The sequence below is a fragment of the Nyctereutes procyonoides genome, unplaced genomic scaffold (genome assembly GCF_905146905.1).
Source record: "Nyctereutes procyonoides isolate TBG_1078 unplaced genomic scaffold, NYPRO_anot_genome, whole genome shotgun sequence".
NCBI classification, from domain to species: domain Eukaryota; kingdom Metazoa; phylum Chordata; class Mammalia; order Carnivora; family Canidae; genus Nyctereutes; species Nyctereutes procyonoides.
The window spans coordinates 864,137-879,713 of record NW_026575156.1 but is presented as its reverse complement, the minus strand read 5'-3'; the positions used below and the strand labels follow the sequence as shown (position 1 = coordinate 879,713).

General features: G+C 33.0%; 1 protein-coding gene across 1 annotated transcript; it reads left to right on the top strand.

The window, feature by feature from the left end:
• Positions 1 to 295: 295 nt before the first annotated feature.
• On the top strand, positions 296 to 15,158 carry LOC129502274 (V-type proton ATPase subunit E 1-like). The gene is given in 4 exon segments (XM_055313806.1): positions 296 to 331; positions 5,048 to 5,147; positions 7,521 to 7,581; positions 14,432 to 15,158. Coding segments are annotated over 4 exon segments (924 nt in total).
• The last annotated feature ends 419 nt before the right edge of the window (positions 15,159 to 15,577 follow it).

Genomic DNA, 15,577 nt, shown 5'->3' with positions numbered 1-15,577 from the left:
TCCCCTCTCTAAAATCCAAAGTACACAAAAATAGTCAAAAGCAATTTTTAGACTTTTGTGAGAAGTAGGATACAATGGACCAGGGACTTTGATTCTTTTCTGAAAAGTCTAAGGTTTGATTTCACACGGAATGATATGCCAATAGCATCGTTAACCACAACAGAAACCAGGAATTAGACAAGTCCATGGAGGTGGAATTATTTCTTCCATGTTGAAACCTGGAAACGCTGCAATCTTGGAGTCAGCAAATCTAATAAGTAGAAATAGGTTACATTTCTAAGTAATGACAGAAAGAATGGCAGCAATGACACTGGCCTACATGTTCAAGCAGGTAATGAACTTGGGTGCCACTGAACACCTAGTGTGTGTATGGGCACTTTAGAATTAAGTTATATTTCTTTGGGGAACACAAATGGGAAGTGGAGAGAACATGAGGCTGTATTCTGGGCCCATATAACCTAAAGTGAAACCAGTCAGCTGGCATGTCTCACAGAAGTAAAAGTCAAGTTGTATCTTCAGGGAAGGGGCCAAATGTGTAACAGAATTTTATGTGAAAGAGCGATCCAAGCAAGCACATGTAATTAAACAAGCCATCAAATTTAAGCCAAAAAGCAGGTTTTCATTTTTAAATATGAAAGATATAAGAAATTCATGCATATGAGGAAAGTCAGCAACGCTAAAGTAATTTTAGAGATACCTAAAATAATCCAGGAAACAGATAAGTTAAATAGATAGTTTTAATTAGTATTTTAGACAGACTCATGAAGAGAGCATCTAGAGAACACTTTACTCTGATGAAAGGATAATCAGAGACCGTGGCAGCAATTTTGGAATTTAAGGTAGGATTGTGACAGTAAAATATCTGCTTGAAAGTCTGGAAGGACCCTAGGAAATTTCTCACCATGTAAAGTAAAGGGAAAGAAAAAAAAAAATTGACAATGCTTGAAAAAACTTTTCAAAATAAAGTGTATAGGGACAGATATCTATGAAGTTAATAAATTTTCTAATAGATGATCCAGAAAAAGACAACAAAGAAAAATGAAAGAAATAATCAAAGAAACAGTAAAAAAAAAATCCCTGAGTGGAAAAAAAAAGTACAAATTTTCAGACTGAAAGATCTCACTCAGTTCTAAACAGCATGAATCATAAAAAAGATAGATATTTAAATACATTTTTTCTGAAAATTTAGAACATCAGACATAAAATGTTTTTTTAAAAATAATAGTTTATCTGTAAAAGATAAAGCTCAAGTATTCTATTAGACTTTTTTTTCACCATTAAGACTAACTTTTAGGGGGATCCCTGGGTGGCCTGTGTTTCTGCCTCTCTCTCTCTCTCTCTCTGTGTGTGTGACTATCATGAATAAATAAATAAAATCTTAAAAAAAAACTAGCTTTTAGAAAGCAATGGAATGAAATCTTTGAAATTTTTGATGAAAACATGATATTGAACTAAAATTAGTATTCTACAAGGCAATTACTTAAGACTTGAGAACGGAAGTAAGGCATTTTTAGATATAAGCAATTAAAATTTGGTATATGCTATGGTGTGAATGTTTGGGTCCCCTCAAATTCATATTAAAATTGTAACTCCCACATATGCAGGTATCAGGGAGTGGGCTCTTAGGGAGGTGATAAGGTCAAAAGTGTGGAGCCCTCATGATGGGATTAGTGCCTTTACAAAAGAGACCCCATGGAGATCCCTGTCCCTTCCACCATATGGGGACAGTGTGGGAAGTTACCAGCTATAAACTAGGAAGAGGGTTCTCACGAAAATGCTACCATGCTGGCACATTGATCTTGGGACTTCTCAGCTTCCAAAGATGTGAGAAATAAATCTCTATTGTTTGTAAGTTACCCAATCTATAGCATTTTTGTTAGAGCAAATTGAATGGACTAAGACCATGTGTTATTTGTTCTTTCTGACACAAAGAGGTTGAGAGAAAGAAAAGAATATAGTCTACCAAAGGGAAAACAAATCCAAGAAATAAGATTACACAAAGTGATAGAATATGGTAGTATCAGGAAAGGAAGGCCTTAGGAGGAATGACTCTACATCAGAACAAGGCATCCCAAGTCTAGGGAAAAACATCAAGAAAAGAATAGGTATGTTGTTATTTTTAATTAATGGAACATATCACAGACCTTGTTATTGTCCCTTCTAATGTCTTCTCTTTTTCTCTTATAACAATAAAAGTTTACCTCAGCGCATGATAGTGAAGGAAAAAATTATATTAGCTTCCCTGCAACAAACTCTGGCCATATAATTAGTTTCTGGTCAATAAGTAACAAAATAAGTAGTAATAGTAGTAAATAATTTTACTGTGCTTATTATTTTACTCTGTCAGGTATTATTCCAAGTGCTTTATAAATGGTAGCTCATTGGATAATCACCACATCCATAGAAAGTATGTACTATCACTATTTGAATTTTACAGATGAGAAGAGCTATAGCATCTTGCACAGATTAACCCTGAATTACTAAAGTACAATACATATGCAATTTCTTGGTGCTATAGTTGAAAGGCAAGGCTCATACCCTCCTCTTCCTCACTTTTCCCCTCCCACTGGCTGGAACATACTAGTAGCTGGTACAGATCTTTTAGACTGCAAGATGCAAACCTAATGATGAGGTTGGAAGAGAATCAAGATAAAAATAGCCTAAAACATGAAGATGACATACCAGCTTTGTTTTTTAAAAGAGCAGATTATTAGTTAAACAGAAATAAATTTCTGCTTTTTAACAAAAAATGACAGTTGTTTTGATCATTGGTACAGCAACCAAATTTCATCAAACCTAGGATATTGTTAAGAAATTGTTAGAAATATGGTAATGACATGTGATTCTTCTTTCAACAACAACAACAACAAAAAAAAAACAATTAGAAATTTCAGGTAAAACTGTTCAAGAATCATGGTGCAATCATAAAGCAAAATAAAATATGGATTATTTTTAACAATATATGGAATGTAACAATGGTGGATGAGGATCTGTCCTTGACATTTGGAAATTATTCCTATTTGCATCAAAGAGCACAGGGGGTTTTACTATGTCTACTTCTGTATAGGTTTAATCACAGTAGTTGTTTTAGTAATACAGAGGGTGTTCATAATTTTATCCTCTCCTTGTTTTTAATGTCTACACTTAACGCATAAACACAGCATGAGACCAGCATGTTAACACTTTTATATAACAGGTATACACCTTGCCAACCTAAATTAAAAAAACAAACAAACAAACAAACAAACAAACAAACAAACAAAAAACTAGAAGAATTAGCAAAGTAGAAAAGCTGGAATTTGAAAAGTAAAAAAGGGTATTAGACGCTGACAAAAGTTTAATAGTACATATTTCTTTATCCAACTTAAATAGAAGCCAAAATAAACTGCTTGCAGTTAAGAGAAAGGGCCATAAATATTTTATGTATAATATGAAAGTAATCAATAGAAGAAATGAAGAATAACCCTACAGAGATATTTAAGAAGGGGAAAAAGGGTTTATTTATTCCTTTTTTTTCACAGTAGGGAGTTAATTGAAAGTAAATTGACAAATCAAGAAATGGAGTTAATATATATAATATAATGTGACATAGAATCAACAGATGAACCAATAAACAGAAAGGTGAAATGTGTTGCCTTGGGGCAGTGTCACTGGGGATGAAGGTGACAGACTTTGGTAATATTTCTTTTTTATTATGTGCAATTATTTATGTTGCAATAAAATAGTTCATGTGGCAGTCACCTCATGTTTTTAGCTGTTCTAATTGGTAAGAGGCCTCTGCCAACATCAAGTACACTGTATTTACCTGGGATCTGTCTCTAATTTTGAAAAATTCTAATAATCCCCTTTCAATCATTCAGCCAAAAAAATCCTAAACTATTTGAGGCTTCTCTTTAGACTGCATGAAATGATCTTTACATGTCAGCTACAGAATTTCTCAAACTTAAATGTTAAGATAAATAGTTCAACTCTGCAAAATAAGCAGCAATGCCCTTGATATGTTTTCAATTTTGTGAGTGATAATAATTAAATATAAACTGATATCCGCAGAGTCATCAATGATAAATGATGAGATATGATTCTGTAATCTATGCATGTCATTTATAAAATGGTTTAACTTGGACAACTGTACAGCCTTTAAGGTGAATGGTGTTGATTCTCTATTCTAGGGGATATTTTTCTGGTAGGCCTAAACTACAGTCATGATGCGTTTTTAAAACTTTATTGAAGTATAATGTGTCTATGCCAAAGCACATGTATACTGCATATATAGCTTGATGAATTTCAGTCACTAATGGGAGTATAATAAGACATTTGTTGTTAAATTTGACAATGGAGAGTTTCTTATGAAGAGAAAATAATTAGGATAAAATTGAGGCCAAAAATTATAAGTAATTTCAACACATGATGGAAAAGGTTAAAGAAAAGTGTGCTCTAGGGTGGTGGAAGGGGAGATGGGCGGGGGGGGGGGGCACTAGGTGATGGGCACTGAGGTGGGCATTCGATGGGATGAGCACTGGGTGTTATTGTATATGTTGACAAATTGAACACCAATAAAAAATAAATTTATAAAAAATAAATAAAATAAATAAAAAAGTGTGCTCTATATAAATAGCATGAAAAAATGACATGAAAAATTATTGTATACTGTAAACACTGAGCTTTTTAAGTAATAGTTCAGAGAATAGAGTTTTATGTTAAAAGTAGGTGTTCACCTTCCTATTTGGGATAGGAAGGTTGAGAATGTGAATGAATTCTAATCTCTGGCAGCGCCAGTGGCCCAGCGGTTTAGCGCCACCTTCACCTGGGGGTGTGATCCTGGAGACCCAGGATCGAGTCCCACGTCAGGCTCCCTGCATGGAGCCTGCTTCTTCCTCTCTGTCTCTCTCTCTCTCTCTCTCTCTCTCTCTCTCTCTGCCTCTCTCTCTCTCTCTCTCTCTCTCTCTCTTTCTGTCATGAATAAATAAATAAGATCTTAAAAAAAAAAAAACCAAAACGAATTCTAATCTCTTCTATTTGTTAACCTTTTAATATAATGGTGTTTCAGGGAGCAAAAACTGAGAAGACATTTGAAAAATTTCATAACATTTTCAGAGTAGATATCTTTCATAGTGCTAAGACCAAAAGTTATAAAGAAAAGAAGAAAGGTAAATTGCATGGGATACCAAGGTTGGGAAGTAGGTGGTACTCAGTGTGAGCAGAGAAACTGAAAAAGAACTTATCACCTGTAGCCATTGAGATTTTAGTAGAATTATCATTTATTCGCTCTGTTAACATAAAAAGTTTATTTTCAATAAGAAGTATGTTCAAGCCAGATATAAACAGATAATTTTTAAATTGTTTCTGAAAGGATTAGAAAAAGCCAAAAGCAAATCAACATTTGCATTTCAAGTTGATAGAAAGGTGGAGAAAAATGTAATATGTAAAACCATAAATAAGATTCTTGTGAGTGTTTCTCTATTGTCACTAAAAATAGGAAAATATTAAAAAAATATGTTTCTTTAACTGGTAATAATATTGTCTCTCTCTCTTTTTTGAAGTATATTATGAAAATATACTTCTTTATGCCCAGGCAAGCTCTGAAGCAGCCATAAGTTTTGGTGCCAAAAGACCTTTCCCCCTTAGCAAACTTATCTTCAATTCCATATTCCTAGGGTAGCAACATGTATTTAAGGTTCAGTAACTTAGAGTCTCCTTGGCTGACTCTAATTTTTTAATGCCATTTGTATCTATAGTATTTTCTAATTACCTTTGAGCTATAATTGGTAGTAATAAGTACACATTTCTATAACAAATAATATTTTTATAAAAGAAAATATTTTCATATTTATGTAGTAGTTTTACTGTGTTAAAATTGAAAAAATTCACTAAAAAAGAGAGTTCCCTAATGACAATATTGGCTGCATTCTAAAAGACATGATAACACTATTTAATTTATTAATTGAAGCATCTATTTCATATTACATAAGATGTAGGAAATGACTTAACCCGTCCACCAGGAAAGAGGAACATCGCCCTATTAACAGCAAAAATGTGTATAGGTTAAGTACGCACAATAATTTGTTACAGGGGTGGACAAAGGACGATCTGTGGACAAATCCTGCCTACTGCTTGTTTTTATATATTTGTATTGAAAACAGAGCCACACTTGTTTGCTTATGTCTAGTCCATGGCTGATTTTCTGCTAAAATGACAGAATTGAGTAGTTGAAACAGAGATGTGTGGCTAGCAAAGCCTAAAATAAGCCATACTTGACCCTTTACAAAAAAGTCCCCACCGCCCCCCCCAAAAAAAGTTTGCCAAATCCTGTTCTATGAGATATTGTTCCCCTTGCAGAAAATATAGTTTAAAAGTTGTAGGCTATATAGCTGTATAACAAATCCCTCAGTATAACAAATATTTCTGAAGAGCACATATCTACATTCATAACTGTTACAATATGTATGTAATCATATGAAGGCATTGAGCTAAAAACAAAGAGGAAAATATGGAAAACCTTACTTTTTCTAAGTGTAGCCATATGTGCAATCTTATTTATCACATTATATGTAAAGCAATTTTGATGTCATATTTTTCTAGTTATAAAAGGTACATCTTAAAATTTTGTGTTGCAATCTAAAAATTCAAATTTGCTTGTATGAAAGCCATTGTTTATCCTTGCTAGGGTGCTGAGAGTTCTCAAATTTTTACAAAAGGAAGTATATTGTTAGCTCATTAGATTTTCTAGTACCCTTTCTTATAAATATATAAATAACCACACTTTAAGGTACTATTTAGTGATTTTACAATTTCATTCCCCTGCAAAAATAAAAACTCTACTTTTTGTCAAGAGCTAGAGCTACATTGAAAAAAAAAAAAAAACAGAAACCGGTATACTTTTTGTATGTGGGAACAAATAATAGACAATAATAGACCAGTAGATAGTATATAGATATTCACTTCTGCATATCAAATACCTAGCATAAAACCTTAAAACAAAATTGGTAATACGCAAATTTTATCCAAATAACTTAGTTAAAAATACAAGTAATTTCTTCTGGAATTCATTTTCTCTTTATAATATTTTGAAGAAGGCAACAGAAAAAATATTAAAAAATGAAAAAGCAATAACTTTGCTACATCTTTTCTGTTGAAAAAGTCTATAATGCCATTTTATAAATAGCTGTTTGTAAATCATTACTTCTTTCATTCTATGAAGGCTGCAATATCTTATTCAACATTAAAGTCAAACATTGCTTACGAAGCAGAGGTATATCTCACTAGCCACAGTTACAAATTAGCAAGGAAATTAGAATCTTGGTTTGGATATGGTTGTGTACCTCAGTAGATTAAGTCTCACAAATAATATTTGAATACTAGATAACTGTGTAAGCAAGTAGTTAATAATAAAAGGGCCCAAATCTGTGAGAACTATGTGCCTATCAGGAGATCTTTAGGGCATACCAACACCTTTATTTTTAGAAAATTTCTTATTTTGGAACAGCAGCTTTCAAATCTGGAATGATTTTTTTTTCTTCAAGGGACATTTGGCTATGTCATATTTGGGGATGTTTTGATTGTCACAATTAGGTCTGCGGACAAGTGAGACTAAGATATAAATAGGAGAGGTCAGGGATGCTGCCAAACATCTTGCAATGCACAGATGGTCCCACAATAAAGATTGTCCATCCTCCCAAAGTGGGAAACTCTTTTTTAGAATACTTGATATTGGTTTTCTTATACTAAGCAAGTTTCTTTCACATATGTGTTTATTAAAGACCTCAATAAATTTCAGAGCAGAAAGTAATAACTGAGAAGTCTATTCTTGGTACTCTGGGTACCTAGCATTTTAACATTTAACCCACCCAGAATTTAAGTGCCAAATGGTGCCAAATAGCTTTCAGCAATTACCATCTTTCCCTTGCCCATTATGTTTATTATTAAGAATGAAGAAAATTTCATATTTAAATATTATTAAACATAAACTGATATTATTTTAAAAATTTAAACCAATTTTAGAGCTATGATATATACTAAATGTGATAAACATTTTAGCTTCAAATATTAATATGTATAAATATATAGAATCTTAAACTTTCTTCCTATAAAATTCAATTAATATCACATAATTTGTTTAATCTTTAAAATAAAACAATGTTTTGCCATATCGCAGAGAATATATTATGTACATTAAATGTAACTAATGACATTTTGTTGAATTTTTTTTTAATTTTATTTATTTATTCATGAGAGATACAGAGAGAGAGGCAGAGACATAGGCAAAGGGAGAAGCAGGCTCCATGCAGGGAGCTCGAAGTGGGACTCGATCCCGGAACTCTGGGATCACGCCCTGAGCGAAAGACAGATGCCCAACCACTGAGCCACCCAGGTATCCCATCTTGTTGAATTTTTTTTTTTAAACAAGGATTTGTGTAAATACATTGAATAAACAACTTAAAAGTTTAGGAATGATTATTTGGCTTTTGTTGAACAATGTTTAAAATTTAACTGTCGTACATTTTTAGTAAAATTTAATTATGTTGGTTTATTTTTCTAAATGGACCTCGTGTTTGTGAAGGAACTCCTATTTTTCAGGCTTTTTAAATACATAAAGTGCAAATACCATGAAAGTAGAAATTTTCACATGGGAAAATTTAACATACTTGAGTTTCACAAAGTTCTTGATTTTGCAGATTGTTGCTCTTACTCGTTTTGGATACTGTTGGTCATTATCTCTTTAAATAGTGCTTCTTTCTCATTTTCTCTGTTTTCTCCTTCTGGAAATCTATTATACCCACTGTAAAATTTTCAAGATTTTGGATGTTTTTTATACTCTAAAATTTTATTTTTAATATATATTCTTCTCAGTTTTTTCACTTTGATAATCTTCCAGTGATCTGTCCTCCAATTTGATAATTTTTAACCTGCAAGGCCTAATCTATTTTTAAATGACATGTTTTACTATTAATTCTCTTATGTAGATTCTATTTATCTGCTAAAATCTATCATTCTTCCACTTATTTGTTCATTTCTTATTTTGTTTGCAAATTAATCATATGTATTAGCCTTATCTGCTAACGTCAATAACTAGATCATTTCTATAAATGCTTCTTTTGTCTTTTTTTTTTTCAAGCTCTTTAGTCATATTTTCTTGACTCATGTTTGTTCTGGAAATAGTGTGTAAAAGAATTGCTAAGGATCTAGATGTTCTTATCTTGCACAAAAGAGAGTTCTCTTTTTACTCTGTGAAATAGAATGAATGGCTGATCCACTTAATCCAATTTGGTGTTGTTCAAAAGAACTTTACAATGTCCGTAAGCTACAATCTACTTTTAGTTTATCTCATTCCTTGCACATGACTCTCCCCGGCTTTTGATTATTTGGTGGGTATCATTTTCTGAAAGACAAGTGGAGGTTGACCCATCTGTCTTTCATAGCTTCTTGGTAACACTAAGACTCCAAAATCATAGAGCTTCAAAAGCTGACAAATGATTTAAAGATAAAATAGTGGTACTTCTTAAATAGATACAAACTACAAAAACTTAGAATTACAGTACAAAGAACTGTTTTTTTCCTAAACATTTGAAAATAAGTTGCAGATCTGATGCCTCAAATAAATTACTATAACTTTTCTGTCTGAAAGGACAATTGCCTGTATAATATAATCACCTACATGACATAATCATCAAAGACAAAAAAATGGCATTAACAGATTATTACTATATAATCTACAAATTTCTGTCTAGTTTGACAATTTTAATGATAATATCTTGAAAACAAAGTCAATCCTTCATGAGTTCCTTAACTTTATCTTGATTCTCATGACTTAGACGATTTAATTATTCTATGTCTCAATTCTTTTCTTACAGATGATACCTTAAGTAGTGCTTCTTTATAGGTAGTTTCGGGTTATGCATCCTTGCATGAATATCCTACAAGTGACATTGAATTCTTCTGAATACATTCTACCAGGTAGCATACAATTTCAAATTGTTCCATTGCTTTTGATGTTCATTTAGATCACTGAAGCATAGTAATGTCTGCTAGGATTTTTCATTGTAAAGTCACTATTTTTTTTTCTTTCTAAAATAATTATTTTTATATAGAAATAGTTTGAAACTACATAAATGTGATTTTCTTTACAAAAGTTTCCACATATTTATATCTTCATGGACACATTGCTTTTTATTTTATTCAATGGGTTACAATTTGTTGCCTCAATCATTTATCTTAAAACTCAAATCATCTTCATTTTGCCTAGTGCTAGCTTCTGTGTCCTTTCAATATATTTCTCTCTCTCTCTCTCTCTCTCTCTCTCTCTATATATATATATATATATATATATATATATATATATAGCACATCCTCGCTCTCCTGTTTGTGGAAAATGGCATATAGAAGCTAAGATGTAAGCAGTAGGTAGACTCAAAGCTTTTGGACAATTGCTGCTTTTAGGTTCTCTCAAGAGACAAAGCCAGGGCAAGACACATGTGTGTATATGTATATATGTGTGTGCCTGTATTCCCAAATCTACACTGATGCCTCAATTCCACAAATATGCATATAACATAGTTATTCTAAAATATCACATATGCATCAAATTCTGCAATCATTTACCAAAGATTTGGATTACTTTGATTTAGATAGAAAAATGAAAATTACAATAAGCACTGGTTGAAAACACACAAATTCAGTGTGAGGTGACCTAACTTCTACCTTCAATCATATCTTCAAAGATCAATCTTAAATACAGGTGCATAAATGTGAATATTTACTATTTATTTTATTGGATATTTAATTTGTATATTCTTGCTCACAAAGAATCAGTAAAGGATATGCTGCTTGACTTGTTTTGTAATGAGTAGTGTAACAAGCCTCAGAAACTAAATCTATACAATGGTAGATATTGCAACATCCATTGTTTTTTATGTATTCAGCATTGGAGGCTTCTCAGACTTTGCTTGCTTAAGAGAACATACAGAATTTTATATAATGTTTGTTTCATTTTACAAAGATCTTATGTGCATTGAAGGAACTAATTATTATTTTCTCCTACTACTTTTCTGTGATTCTCTAACAACAAACCCAATGTTTCAAAACTATAATTATATTCTAATTTGATTTAAATAAAGCAATCTGAATGCATTTTTCATTTCTTCCCTTAGGGACAAAGAAAATACAAAGAAGTGTTCAGTGACGGTATAATTTCCAGTGTTATTGTATTCAATTCTGGGTTTAACACTCTTTGTCACATTATGATGTTATACACCATGGTATTTTCAAACATCAGAAAAAACTGATAATTATCTTAAATATTTTAAGAATCTACTCAAAAAATGAGTGGGAAATATCAGAGAGGGTGACAGAACATGAGAGACCCCTAACTCTGGGAAACGAACAAGGGGTAGTGGAAGGGCAGGGGTACGAGGTGACTGGGTGACGGGCACTAATGGGGGGGGCCCTTGATGGGATGAGCACTAGGTGTTATACTATATGTTAGCAAATCGAACTCCAAAAAAAAATAATACAAAAAAAGGAAAAATAAGAATCTACTCAAAATGGTACTTTTAAGAAAAAGTACAGAATGCTAAGGCACAATAGAAAGCTCTATACTAAAATAAACTTGGAACTGTTATCCACTCACTAAATCTTAAAAGTTTAGAAATGACCATGGTGCATCTTAGGATCTTTATGAAGTTGTCACATCATTGATTTATATATATCTAATTTCCAAGGGTAGTTTAAATTTGTATTTTCTTTCCACACACTTAAGCAGTTTTCAGAATTATTAAAAATCCTACTGCTATCAGAATAGTCTAAAGTGTTTTATTTCAAGCATTTATTTGCCTTTTCATTTATTTATTAATTCATCCCTTTTTTATTTCATTCCCTATTCACTGTTTATCTTGCCTCACACATTATGTTTTTGCTGGGTATATGAAGGCAAATAGAGGTTACTTATTTCTAAAAATACCTCAGTTCAGTGAAGAAAGCTATTAATAATTAACTAATTTTATGCAAAGGCCCCTTTCTGATCATCATCATTGACAAAGTTGGTACATATTTCATGTTAATTTCATATTATACCTTTCATATTAATTTACAGTAAAACTCAAATTACAATATTTCTATACAAGACCCTCCAGTGTTGTCAGGAAGAAATCCTACTGTTCTCTCTTTATCTCATATTCATCCCTACTATTTTGATTTTGCTCATTTGTTTCTTGACCCAGTATACCATTTGCTCCTTTTTTTTTTTTTTAGATTTAGTTTATTTATTCATGAGAGACACAGAGGGAGAGGCAGAGACACAGGCAGAGGGAGAAGCAGGCTCCATGCAGGGACCCCGATGTGGGACTTGATCCCGGGACTCCAGGATCACGCCCTGGGCTGAAGGCAAGCGCTAAACCACTGAGCCACCCAGGAATCCCTTGCTCCTCTTTATCTACAAAAATCTTACTACTTCTTCAATAAGATTCTTCTCAAATTTCACTTACTTTGGATTTCTTGGTGATCTCTCTTATTTGATCTCACTCTCAAGAACTCAAGATTTAACAGTTATTCTATAATCAGATGGATAATTATTGTATACTAATTTTGCCATCTTGAATTATTCCTGCATTTTCTTCTTTATCACTTCTTTATCACTCATTTTCTATGCTGAGTCCCATAACTCAGCATAGAAAATGAGTAGAAAACTCAGATTTTCAGATAATTTATTCTATCCTGTGATTTGCCTGATAATTGAGGAAAAGAATGAAGGCTTTAACGTTTTATGAGGATTTGCTTGACCAGAAGTTGAAATAAAGTTTAATGAAGTCTCCGTAAATGTAATTAATTTTCTGTCTCCTCTGTATACAGACAGTGACTTCTACAAAGCAACTTGGACCATTTTACAATATTTACACCAACTGCAAATAGCTTGGAAAGGTAGAACATTTGCAGCTGTGGCTTAAATAATCTCATACCACGCTGTACTCTAATCACAAGAATTCCCAAATTTATGGCTTGAGACTGTGTTGGATAGAAACCACTAAGAAATCAACTGGGACAAATGGAGGATGTAGTATGGAATTGCATGTAGAAGAAATTTGCTTTCTACTCTATATTTAATGTTTAAAAGAATTAGGGAATGCTAAGTCACATGAATGAAACTGAACTCAGTGTGCATTGCATGCTCTTATATAGGATAGAAAGATATCAAACTATTAATTCAATAAGAAAATATTGAAAATATGCCAGAAAGGGATACACTGTATTCAGTAAATACATTTCAAACTGAAGTCGCAAAAAATCACAGTACAATGTAAACTATGTTTCTTTATGCTCCATGTTCTATCACCATTGCATAAATTCTGGTGTTTGTATGTGTCTGTATGAGACAGAGATGAAGGGGAGAGAAAGAGAGAAACAGAGAGAGAGAGAGAGATGGTCTTTGTGTAATTTATTTTCTAAATGATATTTGACATCTCCAATCCAAATTTTAGGATGAATTTAACTTCAGTTATTTGTGCAACAATTGAAATAGAATTATCATGATTGCCTAAAAATGTGAGCATTCATTTATTTCTCATTTTCTCTTCATCCACTTGGAACTTCAGTGCAAACTAGATGTCATTTTAAAACGCATAATATAAAGCTAAACTGCCAACCAACTCAGTATGATATTTGAGTACACATAGTGAAAATGTAATTAAGAATAAAGAATTAAAAAAAATTCCTACACTTCCGGTATCTATGTTTAATTTTATAACTTTTAACATAATATCTTATTGATGTAGTGTAGCAATTGGTATAATTTTTTACCACCCACCCACCAATTTCCTCAGTTAAAAATAATCAAATATACAATTGAATATTTTTGCTTTTACTACCTAGTTTGCATTACTATGGATAAAGAAGTTAAAATAACACAATGCTTTTTTTTTTTAACACAATGTTTTATCTCATTAGTAAAGTGTGCCATTTCAATTCAAATTTAGTTTATAATTTTTGATTAGGTACTTTTAAGTCTTTTTTCATTTCACCTTGGATTGTGTTTAATAGTTTATTTAAATATGCTCATGGTTTTATAAGTTTCTCAAGCCAGGATGGGAGCAAACTACTTGTGTTGCTTGGTTATGATTTGTAAATACTCTATATTTCAGTTCTCACAAAAACTGTAATGTCCCAATTTTCATGTGTAAATCCACTCTGTGGAAATTGTTGTATTTTCAATGTTTAGGAAGACAGAGTTTAGAGTATCACAACTCTAACATGAAAGTATAAAACAAAAGCAAAAACAAACTATTAGGACTTCATCAAAATAAAAAGCTTATGTACAGTGAAGTAAAAAACAAAGCTAAAAGACAACCTACAGAATGGTAGAAGATCCTTGCAAATGACATATCTGAAAAAGGATTAGTATCCAAAATATATAAAGAACTTATAGCCTTCCATTGCCACCTTCCAGACCACGCTTGAGCCAGTGGCCTTCCGGCCTAGCACAGCTTTCTCCATGGCCCTCAGCTGATGCCGACAAGTAGAAGCAGATTAAACATATGATGGCTTTTATTGAACAAGAAGCCAACGAGGAAGCAGAGGAAATAGGTGCAAAGGCAGAGGAAGAGTTCAACATTGAGAAAGGTCGTCTTGTGCAAACCCAAAGACTGAAGATTATGGAATACTATGAGAAGAAAGAAAAGCAGATTGAGCAGCAGAAGAAAATTCAGATGTCTAATTTGATGAATCAAGCAAGGCTCAAAGTCCTCAGAGCAATAGATGACCTTATTACAGACATACTAAATGAAGCAAAACAGAGACTCAGCAAAGTGGTAAAAAATACAACCAGGTACCAAGTGCTGCTGGATGGACTGGTCCTCCAGGGTTTGTACCAATTGTTGGAGCCCCAAATGATTGTTCATTGTAGGAAACAGGATTTCCCTCTGGTAAAGACTGCAGTGCAAAAAGCGATTCCTATGTACAAAATTGCCACCCAAAAAGATGTTGATGTCCAAATTGATCAGGAATCCTACCTGCCTGAGGAAATAGCTGGTGGAGTGGAGATCTATATTGGGGATCATAAAACAAAGGTTTCCAATACTCTAGAAAGCTTGCTGGACCTCATAGCCCAACAGATGATGCCAGAAGTACGGGGAGCCTTATTTGGTGCAAATGCCAACAGGAAGCTTTTGGACTAAACCTTTAGGAGAGGTAGAGTTCATCCACTTCTCTCCTGCTGTGGCGTGGAAGTTTCTGATATTTGAAGAAATGAGACATCTGTGTGGCTTCCTCTTCGCCGTTCTCATCGTCTGTATTTGTCAGTGGATACTCTGTGTAGCTAATGCCCTTATCCTAATTGTTAATAATATGAGAAAGTTTCACTTCATATAATCAGGAAAGCTCCTTCTTAGCTTATCTAAAAGTAGCACAACTTTCATTGGCTTTTGTAGCATGGAGATGAGGTTATCAGATGGTGGTCACAGTAGCTTCACCAAGTCTCCGCTCTTCCTCCAGTCCTCTGCTTCCAGTTCTTGAGCCTAGACATGATGTGTACAGTGTTCTCTGACATGAAGTCTCTGCTCTTACGCTTAAAATGCAGACCAAAAGGAGTGGTAGA